This window comes from Fusarium keratoplasticum, chromosome 12 (genome assembly GCF_025433545.1).
Source record: "Fusarium keratoplasticum isolate Fu6.1 chromosome 12, whole genome shotgun sequence".
Lineage (NCBI taxonomy): Eukaryota > Fungi > Ascomycota > Sordariomycetes > Hypocreales > Nectriaceae > Fusarium > Fusarium keratoplasticum.
The window spans coordinates 1,086,951-1,103,282 of record NC_070540.1 but is presented as its reverse complement, the minus strand read 5'-3'; the positions used below and the strand labels follow the sequence as shown (position 1 = coordinate 1,103,282).

The window sequence follows — 16,332 nt, the reverse complement described above, 5'->3', positions numbered from 1 at the left end:
CTATGCACAAATCACCTCAAGCCGAGTGGGAGGCATGATCATCTGTGGGATACCGAACGACAAGGACAACAATAGCCGACCTCAGGCCTTTCCGAGATGGTACAAGCCGGCTCGGAACCACCGGCTCCACGACTTTCCGACCAAACTCCATAGCCGGAGCTCACGTGCACGTAGCAAACATCGAAGAATAGAAGAAATCGTCTTCTACGTATATCTAGCTTAGTGTTTCATATTGGTTCTGTATCTCTTGTCCAGTCATCCAAATTGATCTAATTTATGTTCACCACTCGTGAATCCATTTTCCAGCTCCTTCCTTCGCAATGACACCCACAGTTTACGGAAATCTTCCCTCGACTCGAGCTCGCAGAGTCTTGTTGCTTCTCGAGGAGCTGGAGGTCGAGTATGACTTGAAAACCTTGGACTTTGCCAAGGCAGAGCATCGGGTTGGTTCATCTGAAGAATGGTGCTGTGGTTAAAAAGTGGAGGCTCACACGTGGTTACAGAGTTCAGCTTATGTCAAGGAACACCATCCATTTGCGAGGGTGCCGGCATACGAAGATGGTGATCTGAAGATCTTTGAGTCGCGAGCCATTTGCCGATATCTTGCCAACAAGCACTCGTCTCCTCTCGGTCCGCCATCCAACCCCGAAGCGCTGGCAGCATTCGAGCAGGCTGCCAGTGTCGAGTACGCGTATTTTGAGCCAAGTGTTTCAACTCTTGGCTTTGAACTTATATTCAAAAAGTATGTCATCTTTCTCCTGGACTTCTGACATGGACTCACTGACGCAACCAAGGGTGCTATCGCTGGGAGAGACAGATCAGGGAATCGTAGCCCAGCACAAGGCTCAGCTTGCCCAAGTTCTCGACTACTACGAGAAAATCCTGGAGAAGCAGGATTATCTTGCTGGCCAGGTTGGCAATCCCCAGTCTCGGTATTCGACATGAATGCTGACTCAACGATTTACAGAACTACAGCTTGGTGGACCTTTTCCATATTCCTTGGATTGGCTTCATCAAAGACCGTCTGCAGCTCCCAGAACTGATTGACTCGCGGAAGAACGTAACTGCGTGGTGGCAACGAGTGAGCGACCGTAAGGCATCAAAAATTATTGCAGAGAGGCTGGCCCAGTTGCAGCACTAGACGGGTCTCTCGAAGCATTGTCGCACCGAAGATTCGAGTAAATAGAGTTATTAGATAGAATAGAACAATTCTGCTTCAAGGAAAATACCAAACCTTACAATTCACAGCTATGACGTCCTGGATGTAGATGACTCAAAGCGTTCGGCCAGAGGTTTCCCTCTAAGGATTTTTTAAGGGAACCTGATGATGCCGGAACCATACTGTGATGGCAAAGTAATCCTTGGATATAATCATTGGGTAGGTTCAAGTATTGAAACTGCCTACCATGAGCCAGGGGAACTCTTGTGTGTAGCTGGCGAAGGTTTAGTAGTCGTACTACAGGTGGTTGGGATGCTACATAGAGAAGACTGAGAAGGATGCTTATAGCCTCATGCTACAAGAAATTATGGCTGATTGAAACTATCAAAGTGAAGATAGAATAGTAAGACAATATTCTCAGAGTCTTTATCACTTTACTCTGGTCAACCTAACATTGATATGCTTCTGACGAACAAACCAAGCGTTACACGTCTCCCACTCCTTCTCAGGCTCATCCAACTCGATCTATTGCGTAATTCTGTTAGCTGGAACTTGCAGAAGTAAACCCTTGGAAACGTATACATGCCTTGAAGAGAAAGAGAAGAGTCGGTATGGCTTTGTAAATCTCCAGCAAACTAATGTTCTTGCCAATGCAAGTACGAGATCCCGCACCAAACGTAAACGTAGCGCCAAGCATCTCGGCTTTTCGGGCGTCGTATTGTTGTTTAGTCTCGTTTGTACTCTGAAGCCATCTCTCAGGTATAAAAGAGTCCAGGTCCTCTCCAAAGATGGGAGAGTGGTGCATGACCCAAGGGTTGATCCCGACCACAGCTCCGGCGGGCAGAAAAGGACCGTCTGGCAGCTGGAGGCCACCTTCAGGCACGATTCTTTCCAAAAGCAGGCCCACAGCAGGATGAAGACGAAGAGCCTCCTTGATGACGGCGTCAAGGTACGGTAGCTCTTGACTCTCCTTCCAGGTCACCGGGATAGAGAACTTGCCCTCGCTGTGTGCTTGTTCAATCTCCTTGCACACCTTGCCTAGAATGGCAGGGTTCTTCAACAAATAGTAAAGCACCGCTCGAAGTGAGATTGCAGTCGTGTCAGAACCAGCGTTGACGTTGCTAAGGGTGTAGGAAAAGACCTGACGATCCGTGACGACTTGCGGATGCGTCACCTTGGCCTCAAGAAAACGAGTCAGAAAATCTCGTCGTAGAGGTTTCTCAGACTTTGTATCACCGCGATCCAGCCTTTCGTCCAGGCATTCGCGGGCAAATTTGGCAATTGCTCCAGTTGCAGAACCTCCCATCATGCGTCTGATGGGGTTCTTGACGATGAGATGGTCCAGCCAGGGCATCTGTCCGACCTGAAAGGCTGTCAGTGAATGAGGGTTGACATATTGCGGGAAGAGACTTTGTTTGCTTACCATACCGGCGTAATCCAGATTTCTCTCTAGCGATAGCATGATGTCGCTGATATCCTTTCCTTGCTCCAGAAAGCCAAGAGGTTTACCGAAAGTGAGCTCTCCAATGACATCAAAGGCATCTAGAAAAATATTTTGTTAGTTTCCGATCTTTTGAACAAAAGGGCTTTTCATACAGTACTGCAGCCAAATAGCCATATCGCAGACCCGACCATCTCTGGCAAACTCATCGAGTCTACCAATCATGGTGTGGATAGTCTTGTCCACAAAAACCTCAAACTCAGTCAATGTGCTCATGGAGTAAGCAGATGAGATTGGGCGCTTGATCCTGGCGTGAAAGTCCTCATCCAGGGTGGTGAAAAGAGTCTGTGTGGGATTTCCATTGAAGAGCTGCTGCTGCGGCTCATAGAATTTTGTCTGGGAAACAGTCAACCAACGAGGTGACGCCAAGACACACGGCACTCACCTTTGTGTATCCTTTGTTGACTCCGTAGATGACCTTCAACGCGTCCAAGTTCTGGACACTGACCAGGTTGGGCCCAAGGCGTACGTACTGTCCATATTTCTGGTGCAGCTTGAGATGCGTCTCCTCCGCTTTTCCTCTGGCTACGTCGATGAACCTCCAAAGGTTAGAGAACCTGGCGAGGAATGGCCCAGGAACTTTGGAAACGCCTCGAGTAAAGTAGTTACTGGTAAGGTGCACCAACAAAAGAACAGCGGCTATGATAGGGAGGTGTTCCCGGATGAGACCTGTGATCTCTGTGATGATCGCCATTGTGTCGGATACCCTCGCCTCTGGACTGTCCTGTTTCGTTGGAAAAGTCCAATGTCAGAAAGGTTTCTTTTCAACATATTAGAAGCATCTAACTTCCCCGCACGATCGATGTCATCCCTGCTAATAGGTCGTCTCGGGCTTGATCTCTCTTACAAATGTCTGGCGTGGAGCCGAAAGTGAATACGTTTGCCTGTACCCCGCGCCATTCCGACATTCCGACGCTATAACCGGTTAAAATGCCGGTTGCTGATCATTTTTCTCGCTATTCGGCATTGAGGCCTTAGGGTGCTGGGAAATAATGACAATCTGGGTCTCTTGTGACACCTCGTATGAGTAGGCGATACCTCAAACTGTCTCGACCAAGTTTCTCTTCCCATGAGGCTTCGTTGCCCCCTTTTGTTGAAGCTATTTGGTTGAGAAGTGCGAGACTGCGAGTATAGCACGGGTTCAAGTACAAAGAGGGATTTGAACAAATGTATCTGACTGGCGCTATTCTATTGTCGCGTGTTTCTAATCAGGCTCTACTTGCATCCACAAACATCTCCCAAAATGAGTCGCCCGTCACTGCTTAGTCGTTTCTGGGAAGGTCAATGATCTGAACTTTCTCTACCATAGGGCCCAGCTCATCCACGACAGCGAGGTGGACGGGGTCCTTGAGCGCGTAATAGTCTCTGTCCTCGGCTCCTGCAAATTGGATGACGAATGCGTGGGTGATTCCTCCCTATTCTTACCGTGTCAGCTATGCAACTAAAGGCGTGCGACAAGGAAGACCCAGAATAAGTTTGCTCGTACCTGAAGTCCTTCGGGGGAGTTGTCCGCGCCGCCTTGGATGGACTGGATGTACGGCTTCTTGGATTCTTGATGGAGACAGCCGTCTTTCAGCGCCAGGATCTTGGATGAAACCTAGGTCCAACTTTGTAAGCCATGAAAAATGGTAGAGACTCAGTATGGCGGTTCTGTACCTTTTCAATGGCATCATTAGTGACATCAGACTTGAATTGAAACTGAACAACACGGTTGATGCCCATCTTGTCGACTTAGCAGGTCTGAAGTTCGTTGATGTGTAGATGTTGCAAAGAGAATGCCCGATTCGCGACAAAATTTGATGGGGATGGCTTGTTTATCGTGGAAACAACAGCAGGCGAGAAGAACCTAGTGCTGTACTTAACGCTGATAAATAAAGCAGTCTTGAGACCTTGTCTGTCTTCGGAACGGTCCCGGTGCTAGTGGAGCTCCCCCGCGAAAGCCGTGGACGTGGAGCCGAGCGGCTTGGCCAAGCATGACCAACTCATGGGGTCAGATTGCGGGGTGAGACTGGGGAGATCATTGCTTTAGCGGGTGTGTTGGCTTGCAAGGAAATGGGTTCCCGGTTGGAATGGCGACGGCTGGTCCAGAAGTGCCTGGTTGCTGGACCTGGCTATGGGCAACTGACGGCGTATAGGGCGCCCACCTCTGGCTGCTGTGCATGTCACCTCTACTATTGCTATTTATGGATCATCTTGAATACAGCGCAAATGGATTGTATCGGCATGCACAACAGGATGTAATTTCACCTTGTCCGCTCTCATGAAAAATAAGGACTCAATTACTGTGCTGACCACCAAGATTATTGTGTTAACTAGCCACGTCTCTTCTTCGCTGTGCCTGCCTTATCTTACGATATCTAATAGGTCCTGATAATCAATGTCATGGCCTTGCATTATCCAAGGCCAAGATTTACAACTTGATGAGGCATTTATGTGCCTTTGGAGCTATCAACGTGTAGTTCTCCAGATCCATATCATCATCCGTCAGAGATGGATGCACCGTCGCGCCTCGAAATTTCCGAAAGAAGGCGGCCGTCGTCAATCGCAGCTCCATGTATGCAAGATGGATGCCAACACAGACTATCGTCATCAGTCAGCGGTGACTTAATCTTCAAAAACGTCCGCTTACTTCGAGGCCCTCCTCCAAATGGAATGAATGACCCGTGCATCTCTGGTGTAGCGTTCAGCCAGCGGTCGGGATTGAACCTTGAGATAATTTCAGCCAATCGGTTTAGTAGTAGATAATACGAGAGTCAGCTTACACATTAGGATTCGAGAATATCCCAGGAAGGCGGTGCAGCGAGTATGCTTGTGTAAGAACTGTCGCCGTGTCTGGGATCAAGTAGCCTCCAACCTCCCAGCCACCACGTGGAACATCTCTTGAGTGTGAACCAGAAGCAGCACCGTACATCCTCAGGGACTCCTGAGCGACAGCGTTCAGGTATGTCAGCCTGGAAACGTCAGAGTCTTTATACTTCGCAGGTAGCGTTTCAATCTCTGCCTCGAGCCTGTTCCGAATCGCTGGATCCTTGAGGACCGACCATACCAGGTACGTCAATGTGTTTGACGTCGTGTCGGTTCCGGTGACCATGAGCTCCGCAGCCTCTTCCTCCATCTCCACATCCGTCAAGGCGTTCTCTTTGTCCTTTGGATTCATGATTTTGTCAAAGAAGAATGGCGTGTTCAGCGTTCCGGCCTGCTGGGCGAGCTGTAGGCGTCGAATGGACTCTCTCCCGTAGCTCATAATCCGTTGAAACCTGGCAGTGACCTGTCCGATCTGAGGAATCGGAAGCAAGAAGAGCATGTCAAAGAATGGTGCGAGCTCGATGCGTTTGTGAACTGTGGGCATGACAGCCTGGAGATCTTCCACGTACTGGCTTCTCTGTTCAGGATGTGTTAGTTGAGTCACTCACATGTGGAATGATGACGCTCACTCTTCCTTGCTCTAGCATTCTGAAAGAGCTGCCAAAGGTTAGATCACCGATAATATCCGTAGCCATAAAGCTGAACCATTTATGGACATCGGTGTACCCCAGCTTTCTGTTCTCAGTTTCCATCTGATCCATGGCCAAGTCCACCTTCGCCTGGATAAGCGGCTCAAAGGCTGGCAAGGATGAGTTGCTCAGAGGATGGGCCAGGAGTCGGCGCCGTCGCGAGTGCTTCTCACGGTCTCTCATACCAAGCATTCCCGGGCCAGTCATGTCGTACCAGGCAGACTTGTCAAAGCCACCAGATACTTTTTGTATAATCCGGACTGCATCGGGGCTATTGATGCCAACTTCATTGGGACTCACCCGAACCACGGCGCCTAGATAATGCGAATTTAGTCTTATACATCAAGATGAGCCTTCAAATTTTCAACGAACCGTAACGTGAAAATAGCGCGTCCAAATACTGTATACGGCGACCTGACAAGGTGTGGTATTTGAGCACCAGGTTTGTCCATCGTGCAACAATCGGTCCGGGGACATTAGATAACGGCCCAAGAAGAGCAACCTTCGCCTTGGAAATCATCTTGAAGCTTTTAGCAAAGTAATACGGGAGAAGGGGGAAGGACAGCCCAAAGCCTCTGCAAACTTGGACATACATAGAAAGCAGACAGGGCTATGCCTATAGCAATGCCATAGCTGAGGAAGAACTGGAGCATCGCCATTGGGACCTGTTTTGCCGAGTTCTCTTGGCTCCTAATGCTTATTTGTATCCTATCAAGTGCCAAACGAAAAGTAATAACGTCGAAGATGCACTCAAGCTGGGAAAAGTGTTCGCTGCGGGCTTAATAGAAGATCTCGAGGAGCCGTCTCCACACCGGGCATCGGCAAAGCCGGCCCCACAGTTTCGGGTCACCGCCGGGTTGATTACCCTATACCTTTTTTGAGAATGCTGAGGAACGACATCTTTTAGACAAAAAATGGTGGTGAATGATGGTCAAGACCCCCGAGGGTTTACGATTAAGATCCCCGAAATGCTAAAATTTCATCATTATAGGTCACAAACACCCAAGAGCATAAGAACTGCTCCCAGAATCCACGTTCTCTGTCTCAGTCTTGAAGAGATTAGCTCTTGAGATTTTTTGTTATCCACTTACAGTCCTCCGACGATAATTGTGGTAGGTTTTCTTCTCCTAGCTATTTACTCACGGGAAATGAACTTCGAGTACATGAACCAGGCCTCGATATTCAGATATCCAAAGGGTGAAACCTCAAGACCAACTGTTCCCCAACCGGCCTCGCCGTGTAAGCGTCCTCTTGCTCAATTCCATCATCATTCACAACAGTTGTCCGGAAATTGGCGTAAATAGCAGCAAGAATGACCTTCATCTCATTCAGAGCAAAGTTGGAGCCGACGCACATACGTCCTCCACTTCCGAAAGCCCAGAATTGCCGATGCATCTCACGATGACTACTTTCTGTATCCGTGCCATCTTGGAGCAACCATCGCTCCGGCTTCCATGACTCGGGCTGTGGGAAAACTTTTGGATCTCGATGAAGGCTGTAGGCCATTGATGCGATTCTTACACCGCCGGGGATGTGATAGCCCGCTATGCTGCAACCGTCCTTGGGCGTGTCGCGCGGTTGGGGTCCAGGAATAGGCGCGTGCAGACGAAGAGTTTCCATAACGATTGCGTTCAAAAGTGGCAGCGCATCCAGGGCCTTGAGATCCGGTAGGCTTGGGTCGGACGTTGAATTCCCGGAATTGTTAGCCTCGGTTGTAGATGATCCACCAAGCTTGAGTGAGGACCCGATGGAGATGATCTCAGAACGGAGTTGTTCTTGTAGATCTGGAGATCTTGACAGATGCCATGTTGCATATGTGAGAACCATCCCCGTAGTCTCATGACCTGCCAGCGAGTGATCCATAAGTTCAGAGGCTACAGCAAGCTCACGCTCGCAAATGCTCGTCTTGTACAGGATGCTTTTCTCTCCGTTGGTTCGCAACTCGCGGTCGATACCATATTGTAGGGCATTGAAAACAACAGGCTCTTCACATGGTTCCGTGCTGGACTTTGCTCGATGTGATCGGCCTTGCGTAGTATCTTTCTCTGCATCCTTGGTGACTCCTTGGCAGAGATTCAAGTTCCACTGGGAGAGCTTGGCGTTTGACTCGTCAACCCATTTCGGATACAGCCTGAGCCAGGGGAGCCAACGCGCACAAGCAGCGGTAAGGTTGGGTACCTCTTGCGTCCAGAAGGGATAGTTGGCGCGAGCAAGGTACATCTCCTGCCAAGACTGACGGTATTGTTCGTCTTGAATGAAGTCTGTGCCATTGGACAAACCAAATAGATAGGCGGTTATGACATCCATGGCAAGGGCAAGGAAAAGACCAAAGACTTCGACATCTGCAGGAGCTGCAGTTGCGGCGTTCTCTGAGCTACTGGACGCCAACTGGTCTTTGGATGAATGTCCCGAGAGCGCCGGTAAGAGCCGTTGAAAGACAATGTGAGTCATCTGAGCCTTGCTCGCTTGAGACGATTGAAGATACGACTTGGAATAGACGTTTGCCACCATGCGTTTCCGGGCTGAGTGGTGCTTGGACGAGCCAGTGGAAAACATATTGGGGACGCTAAGAGCCAAGTCAGATTATCTGTTAGGAAAGGCAGTTCTGATGATAGTACTGACCCGTAATTGGAAAAGACGCTGTACCAAAAGCCTTTTTCGAAGCCTCCTTGATATATGACTCTCATGCCCTCAACACCATCAACGCTTACTTCCGCAGGTCCGATTCTGACAACAGGGCCAAGTTTGATATGTGCCTCGTGCAAGGACCTATTCTCTCGCCTGTATAATCGGGCTGCCAGGATCCAGATGGAACTGAAATGACATGTCCAATGTGCTGCTGGCAGCTTTCGTAGGGGGGAGATAAAGGCCGGGTACAGGACATGGTGATAGAGTAGCAACAAGGCCAGGGCCCCAATTGCCGTCGGGATGACGAGGCCCATATTGAAGATGTCACTTGAGAGTAGAATCTGATAGTTGACAAAGCTGAGAGATGAACTGGAAGCAGCAAGATCTCAAGACATCTGGCGGGGTTAAATGCGCCCTCTTCAGACGTCACGATGAGGGGTTGACGTGGGGCTTGACATTTTGACATGTTGACAGGGCGTAAAGAGGCGTCGAGGCGCCACTATCAGTTATCTGCGGGCTTGGCTCTGCAGGAACATGAGAATGATAAGCATTGTGCCGCACAGAAAGGATTGACCGTGCAGTATCCAGGATTATGCAGAGCATCAAAGGATGAAATACTGCCCGAGACAACTCGATTCTAAGATATAGAATTCTATGAGGCTTCTAATATGAAAGAGAATCTCTTGGAAGAAGATGAATTGCTGCTTGAGTCTGCTCCATACTGCCTATCTATGTACTGCCGTTGATAACCGGGAGGGTCAACCAACTCGCTTCTCCACCAACATGCACATTATTCAGCCCATCAAAGACTCTGGGACTCCTGTCATCCTCGTGATCGTGGGAGAAATTGCCCACACCCTGAGTATCGTGGCCCGCAATCTCCAGAACAAGAGTCTCTCCAGGTTCCAAGACAACGTTTGTCGGCCAAACTTCAACATCGACTTCGTACTTTTGGTTCTCCTCTACAGGTTGGACCTCGCTTTCGTAGTAGTTGCGATAAGGCAGGAAACTCCTGTGGAACTCGTTTTCTGTATCCACTTTGCGGAGAGAAACGCGGAGCCAACCCTTGACGATGGGGACGGGGTCTCCCATTGTGCCCGTGTAAAACACCTCGTTGCCTTCCTTGTTTAGCTTGCGAAGGGTGACGAAAAGGTCGATGTCGGGTGGTGGAGGAGAGTCTGGTGACTTGCGCGATGCCGACACAGTGAGGTGGGCGACTATGTGGCCGGTAATCTCCAGACTGGACTGGGTGGTGTACTTGAAAGTGATAGGTTCGCTGTGAGAGTGACCATGAGCTGTAGATCTTGAGAATCCTCTGTGTAGTAGACTCACCCCTTCAGTGCATCATATTGGATGGATCCAGACTTGGCTGATGGCGACTTGCTGAGCGTATTCTCCGGCGTCAAGAAGAACTTGGTATACTCAGTTCCAGGCAAGGGCCAGTCTGCCTCGTCTCTGCTGGGGAAATTCCTCTCACGCTCTGGGTCATCGACGCCAGCCTCTCCCTTGCGCAGACACAGACGAACTCTCGGCTGCTTCCCTGTCTTCCAACCATCTTCGTCGTTACCCTTAAGGAACGAGTTGAAGAAGGAGAGTTGAAGCTCAGCTGACTCAGGATAGTAGAAGGGGAGGTCGTGTCTTCCGACAATGAAGTGGAGGAACTTGTACTTAGAGCTGGCGCGCATCCAGCCGAGGACGTTTCCTCGTAGATGCAGTAGAATTCCACCCTTGACACAAGTATTAGAAGCGACTTTACTCAGCATGGAAAGGAGGGCTTACCCAGTTGGCCACACTGAGGAGGGGAGTTTCGATCGCCTCCATGTCGAAGTCCCGCGTGCGATAGTATTCCTCGTCGCGGAACTTATGAACTGCCGTATCTATGGTTTGATCTCTGCGGTTCTTAAGAAGTGTTTCCTCATCGAGGTCACCTTCCAGAGTATCTTGACCCCATTTCCGAGCTGCACGACCAGGCTTCCCATACTGGTTTGGGCTAACACCGTTGTTCCACCAGAACTCTGGAAGAGTGTTAGTCAAGCTTGGTTAGACGCGGTTGGATGGACTTACTGATAAATCTATCAGATAGGATGCCACCATGGCGGACTCTGTCACGATAGTAATCACTCATGCCCTCCCAAGGTATGATGGCAGCCAATCCCTTCGGTTTTCGAGCAGCAACTCGCCACTGAGTACCAGCGTAGTAACTAATTCCTAGAAGTCCGACCTTACCAGAAGACCATTCTTGCTCAGCGCTCCACTCCACAACATCGAAGAAAGCTTCGCTGGTGCCGCGAGACATGGTGTCGAGAAGACCTGGACTTTGGCCTGCGCCTCTCTCATCGGTTCTCACGACGATGTAGCCCTTGCTCGTCCAGAAGGCAGGGTCAGGGGTCTCCCAAGCTGAGTGGGCAGATTTCATCTCGGGATTAACCTGTTCCCAGCTCTTCTTGTAGAAGGAGCCATATGGAACATCCTTGCCATCTGCGCCTGTCAGTAGATTACTCACACGCAGATCTTGTTAGTGATTGTCACTTACAGGGACCGTAGGTGGCAATGACAGGATAAGTCTTTGATCCGTAAGGAGCGGCATCCTTGGGTAAAAAGACATTCGCTCTAAGAGTGCCCTTTTCATATGTCTTGAGAGGAATGTCCACATTCTTCATAAAGACATAGGGAAAGTTGTCCCTGTCGATCTCGAGGAACTTGTTTTCAGCCATGTTGTCGAGTAAAGGTTAGTGGTGTCGATGACGTAAATATCGAAAGATGAATTGATATCTCGTATCAAATTCATCGTTTTAATATGCTTTACTTATGCTGTAGCTACTATGTTTCACGGAATTGCCGGTATCACCAATCTGACCCTTGCGTGGGCGACGTCGGCTCGGGACCACACTCAGCCGAGGCATCCGTTGACGATGTAAACAAAGATGCTTCAATATCTCAAGCACGCCATCTTTGCTCATCGCGAAGAACGGAAAGACCAAATACTGTTCCGATTCTCTCGAGTTTCTTTCGTTCAATTGTGGTTCACTTACTCACCTAGCCACCATCAGCGACATGGCGACTGAGACAACGACGACTGCCAGCGAGGTGAGACAGCTTCGGCTTGACGCGGCCACGAGCAGACTACTGGAAGACTACGAAATCCACCATTTCTCATCACCGGCAAACCGTCAGCGAGATGGGGAACCTGGGACAGTGATTGTCGCCGGCAACATTCGACGGGAAGCTCAACCAAGCGACTTTGATTCCACCTTGGCCCCCCATCCTCCAGTCCCATACCCAGTCTCCAATCCCGAATGGTGGCCAGGAAACTTTAGGAACATTCCAGAGTACCGACCGGTGAATCGAAATCTTGACTGGGACGAGCGACGGCAGTCACCCTTGTTCACAATCGTTGGTGGAGTCATGGTCTGGGGATGCTGCTTCATGGCGGTAGGTGACTTCACACATGGAGCTGAGGTGGTGGCGGTGGCTAACAGTATAACCTAGAACTGGGCTCAGCTTTGGAGGAACACTGCTGGACGAGCCACGGATATTGGTCTTTCAAAGGTTGGAGGCGAGTGGTAGAGTTGGAATGATGGGAGACATTGGCATTCTGGGATGAGCATTTGTTACTGTAGACATCAATAGCCGCCCTTGTAAGTGAGTTGAAAGTTGCGCGCGTGTTTCATTCAATGCGTACTTTGATTCTTTGACTCCTATTTGTTATGACCTGCAATCCGCGAACGCGACGCGATTAGCACACGTAGAGAGAAGTTCAGGATAGCACCATCCCTCTCATTACCATGACTGGGAAGAAGTGCGAGTTACGCCCCGAGATATCACGTCGAGAACCGCGGAAGAAAAAGGATGGTAGTGTTGACTAAAATGGAAAACATAAGTTCTCGCTTCGACTCATCAAATGACACTTTATATCGGATTTACACGATGCCCCCCAACTCGAATGCACCCTCTCTGACCTAATCCCATGACCCGAGCTGATACTGGCTATTGCACATGTTGACCAACTCCCAACACTCTCCCATAAACGTATTCGGACCAACGTCGTCCTCAGTTCCCGCAGCGCCGGCAGCAAACATGGTGGCCATGAAATGGTCATCAGTTCCATGGGCCTCCTTGTACCGCGGGTGCTTCATCAGCCGGGTGACGGCTCGTCGCAACGCGGGGCCAGTGTTCTGCGTGACAGCATCCTCAACAGCTTGCCGGAACTCCAATGCAAAGTCACCTGGGGGAACAGGTTGAGCAAAGTTATCCTTGAAGCGAATCATCCACTGCCAGTGGTTGCGGTATAGATTATGCACCGAACCTCCGCTGCCTATGATCAGGGTATCTTCAAACCGCAAGGGCCGTAGCGCAGCTCCAATTTTTAGATGCATATGGGGGTCGTATCGCGCGTTCATGGAGACAATTGTTGTGGGTAGCGGAACGCAGTTTGGGAACATGCGGATAACGATGAGAAACGTGTCGTGGATCCAGTCGAATTTGCGGTTGGCTCTAGCGTTGATGCCAGCTGCTTGGAGCATATCGATGACCCGTTGGCCGCCTTCGAGGTCTGGCACCATCTTGTACGGCATGTATCGTGCTTCTGTGACGCTGCCGACGGGGTCTTTTTGTGCGTTGGGGTTCATGCTGACTTCGACTGTGTCGTAGGGGGCATCCCAGTGAGCGCCCTGTGAACGTTAGTGGATGACCAGCCCAATTGACAAGCTGTGCTCACCATCATGACAATTCTCTTGATACCACGGCGCAGACACTCATTACCCACCCCTTCCCAAATTTTGGCTGGTTCTGACTCTTCGCCCAGCATCATGGTCGAGCCATGGGCGAAGAGAAACACCGGAGTTGGCGCTGCGATCGCGTGGTTAGCTACATCCTCCCTGGCAAGCATCGTCGCAGCTCACCTTTGGTTGTTGGTAGACTTCCCATTCTGACAGCTTTCACTCGAGCTTCAATGGGTAAAGATGATACAGAAATTTCGCCATAGCCCATGGAAAAGAAATGGTTTTATTCTTCATGAAGCGCCGTCGCATCCGCCAACTTTGAAGCCAATCCATGCGAGATTGAAAGACGCTGGATGCCGTCCTTCGGTCCCGCTGTGGAGCCGAGCCGAAGGAAGCTTTCCTGGCCATCGCGGAAGTGTCGGGCGTGTTTGATCAAAACACGCGTCGAGAGACATATCAAAAGGCATATGGATAGCTTCTTTGCCATGGAGACTCGTCATTCATCATCTTTTTGCGTGATACCGAGTCACAATGGCTTCAGTATTGGACTTGTATCGCACCGTCAGCGCAGCTTGGACTGAAGGTCGGCTCGAGAATGTCCTGCAGCGACAAAAAGAGCTTGCTTCTCTGCATAGCAACGTCAAAAAGTCGTCAGCTAGCTTGATCAGAGCTCTTACACAAGGTATGCGATAGTCAATCACATTGCTATGGCGGACATGGCTAACAGTTGCCAGATCTGCAAACCACCGACAAGAGCGCGGCTGAGGAGCTTCAATTGGCGCTCGACACGATCAAAACCCTCTACGATAGCCTCGATTTCCCAAAGTCCATATCCCAGGAGGTCTCGGTCAAGAGAGGTGCCAGTGCGACCAACAACTTGGTCGCGTTGGGACCGACTCTGATTGACCCATCTCCCTACTCCCCTGTTGCCAGCACACTTGCTCCACTGGCCGCGGCTGTCGCCGCTGGAAGCGTAGTGGTCGTTCTGGCCAACAAGTCTGCTCCTACAGTCACTGTCGAGCTACAAAGACTCGTCAAAGAGAGCTTGGATATTGAAGCCATCGCCGTCACGAACGATGACTCGGCCGACACGCGACATCAGCTTGGTACCAAGTTCTTCGGGGTTGCTGTCCTACAGAACTTGGCAGAGAGGGCCAACATGCTGAAGCAGCTGTACCAAAAGAACCCGCTCATCAAGATTCTGTCACCACCTTCTGGAATGCCTGCCGCGTTCGTCGATCGCAGCGTTCCGGATTTGGAGGCTGTCTCGACTCATCTCTACCACGCAGCAATCGACAGTCCCCGCCACAACCCGCTGAGGATCCCAAGGCTTTGTTTTGTCGACGAAACACTCATCGCCGATCTTGAAGGACTACTGTGCCACGCAGGCCCAAAAGCGAATGAGTCGTTGACCTTGACCACTGGGCAGAGCAATGCTCAGGCTTTAAGCAAGGCCTTAAAGTCCAAGTTTCCCTCTGTCACGAAGCGGACGGCTACAAAGCCTTCTGGTCAACTCCCTGCCGTTATTGCATTGAGCAGCTCCGAGTAAGTCGAGCCTCGACATCTCTCATGCGATTTGCCTAATCATTTTGTGTCATTAGCCCATTGACGGTCGAGACCATCTCTCCGATGGCAGAGTTGTTGACGGAGAGCCACAACGGCCTTTTACTGATCCCAACTCGGAGTTTGGATCACGGCATTGATATACTGAACAAGCTGTAAGTCTACAAGGAGAATATTGCATCTTGATTTCAGTTGGTCCTTACACGACAGTAACAGAAACGACAACTCTCCATCTCAGGCGACATATATCTTCGGTGCAGCCAAGTCATCCTTCTATGTTGCAGCCTTCAGCAAGACTCTTCAAGTCTTCATCAACACCATTCCCCAGTGGTCACTTGGTAGGAATTTTCACCATGTGTTATAAACATGAGGTCTCGCTAACCGTTACTTGATTTAGTTGCTGTTGCACCATCCTCTTCATCGATATCTGATAGCCGATCTCTCTTTTCCAGGGGAGACTTTTCTGTGAACAAGCCCATCATTCAAGAGCCACTCAGGCCTGTTTTGGAGCTTGCTATCCGTGCCAAGGCTCTCTGGCCCTTCATGTCGCAGACCCTGCGGCTCGGAAAGATCAAGCAGCCCAAGGGAGGAAGGCTGAGCTACTTTGAGCGCGGCCTAATTGTCGGGTTGGCATTGACACTGGTCGCCATTTCAGGGACTTCGGTGGGCATTCATCGCGCAAGCCAACATTTCTTTAAGCGTGTGTGATTTTCTGGGTATATAACTCCTACCTTGTACTGAAATTGTTGTGACAATATCGATTCTTACACCCAGCCACAAAACCATCTTAAATAGACTACAGATTTTGTTCCATCTAGTCTTAGATCCCGATTCTAGATGTTCAACTACTCTCACCTGTAATCACATTTCTATGTCGTAAGAGGGGTTTGTCGTCGAATATTAATTCAGAAATCATCGCTACAGGCCGAGGAGGCTCAGGAAGCTTTGCGGCAACTTCCACCCCATATTTGACGAGAATGCATTTTGCCATGTCGGCCCTGACTCTTTGAAGGCATAGCCAGAAGGAAGGATCAATTCCGAGCTCTGAAATGGATAGTCCGAGCGTGATATATGAAGACCGTTCATGCCGAGCAAATGCCCTTCGGTGTGGAGCCGTGTGGACAAGCCGGATGCTGTGGTCTGGGACGGTTATCACACTCCACACCATAGAAACACTTCCTTTGGCCGTGTATGAACTAGATATATATCTAGAGAGTATTTAATAGTCTTAGGAATCAGTGGGGGACTACCAAATACATACCACAA

At 50.0% G+C, this 16,332-nt stretch overlaps 9 protein-coding genes across 9 annotated transcripts; 3 read left to right on the top strand and 6 right to left on the bottom strand.

Annotated features, from left to right (window-relative positions):
• Nucleotides 1-320: 320 nt before the first annotated feature.
• On the top strand, nt 321-1,141 carry NCS57_01397400 (uncharacterized protein; the record flags this gene model as incomplete). The annotated part of the gene is made up of 4 exons (XM_053063591.1): nt 321-443; nt 504-742; nt 795-912; nt 968-1,141. 4 exons carry the CDS (start codon nt 321-323, stop codon nt 1,139-1,141), a joined length of 654 nt encoding a protein of 217 aa, XP_052906924.1.
• A 447-nt stretch (nt 1,142-1,588) lies between these two features.
• NCS57_01397300 (uncharacterized protein) lies at nt 1,589-3,354 on the bottom strand (the record flags this gene model as incomplete). Its single annotated transcript, XM_053063590.1, has 5 exons — nt 1,589-1,684; nt 1,746-2,522; nt 2,583-2,701; nt 2,756-2,996; nt 3,046-3,354. 5 exons carry the CDS (start codon nt 3,352-3,354, stop codon nt 1,589-1,591), a joined length of 1,542 nt encoding a protein of 513 aa, XP_052906923.1.
• Nucleotides 3,355-3,922: 568 nt separating this feature from the next.
• Nucleotides 3,923-4,382, bottom strand: NCS57_01397200 (Stress-response A/B barrel domain-containing protein; the record flags this gene model as incomplete). The annotated part of the gene is made up of 3 exons (XM_053063589.1): nt 3,923-4,075; nt 4,147-4,257; nt 4,317-4,382. 3 exons carry the CDS (start codon nt 4,380-4,382, stop codon nt 3,923-3,925), a joined length of 330 nt encoding a protein of 109 aa, XP_052906922.1.
• A 688-nt stretch (nt 4,383-5,070) lies between these two features.
• On the bottom strand, nt 5,071-6,813 carry NCS57_01397100 (uncharacterized protein; the record flags this gene model as incomplete). Its single annotated transcript, XM_053063588.1, has 6 exons — nt 5,071-5,240; nt 5,290-5,366; nt 5,423-6,042; nt 6,095-6,468; nt 6,527-6,674; nt 6,748-6,813. The coding sequence occupies 6 exons, from the start codon at nt 6,811-6,813 to the stop codon at nt 5,071-5,073; spliced, it is 1,455 nt and encodes a 484-aa protein (XP_052906921.1).
• A 523-nt stretch (nt 6,814-7,336) lies between these two features.
• NCS57_01397000 (uncharacterized protein) lies at nt 7,337-9,096 on the bottom strand (the record flags this gene model as incomplete). The annotated part of the gene is made up of 2 exons (XM_053063587.1): nt 7,337-8,720; nt 8,777-9,096. The coding sequence occupies 2 exons, from the start codon at nt 9,094-9,096 to the stop codon at nt 7,337-7,339; spliced, it is 1,704 nt and encodes a 567-aa protein (XP_052906920.1).
• A 415-nt stretch (nt 9,097-9,511) lies between these two features.
• NCS57_01396900 (PepX-C domain-containing protein) lies at nt 9,512-11,496 on the bottom strand (the record flags this gene model as incomplete). The annotated part of the gene is made up of 5 exons (XM_053063586.1): nt 9,512-10,058; nt 10,115-10,509; nt 10,562-10,797; nt 10,847-11,260; nt 11,316-11,496. The coding sequence occupies 5 exons, from the start codon at nt 11,494-11,496 to the stop codon at nt 9,512-9,514; spliced, it is 1,773 nt and encodes a 590-aa protein (XP_052906919.1).
• Nucleotides 11,497-11,836: 340 nt separating this feature from the next.
• Nucleotides 11,837-12,349, top strand: NCS57_01396800 (uncharacterized protein; the record flags this gene model as incomplete). Its single annotated transcript, XM_053063585.1, has 2 exons — nt 11,837-12,214; nt 12,272-12,349. The coding sequence occupies 2 exons, from the start codon at nt 11,837-11,839 to the stop codon at nt 12,347-12,349; spliced, it is 456 nt and encodes a 151-aa protein (XP_052906918.1).
• A 392-nt stretch (nt 12,350-12,741) lies between these two features.
• NCS57_01396700 (LigB domain-containing protein) lies at nt 12,742-13,708 on the bottom strand (the record flags this gene model as incomplete). Its single annotated transcript, XM_053063584.1, has 3 exons — nt 12,742-13,452; nt 13,500-13,630; nt 13,684-13,708. The coding sequence occupies 3 exons, from the start codon at nt 13,706-13,708 to the stop codon at nt 12,742-12,744; spliced, it is 867 nt and encodes a 288-aa protein (XP_052906917.1).
• A 326-nt stretch (nt 13,709-14,034) lies between these two features.
• NCS57_01396600 (uncharacterized protein) lies at nt 14,035-15,774 on the top strand (the record flags this gene model as incomplete). Its single annotated transcript, XM_053063583.1, has 5 exons — nt 14,035-14,185; nt 14,238-15,048; nt 15,105-15,221; nt 15,283-15,404; nt 15,464-15,774. 5 exons carry the CDS (start codon nt 14,035-14,037, stop codon nt 15,772-15,774), a joined length of 1,512 nt encoding a protein of 503 aa, XP_052906916.1.
• Between the last annotated feature and the right edge of the window lie 558 nt (nt 15,775-16,332).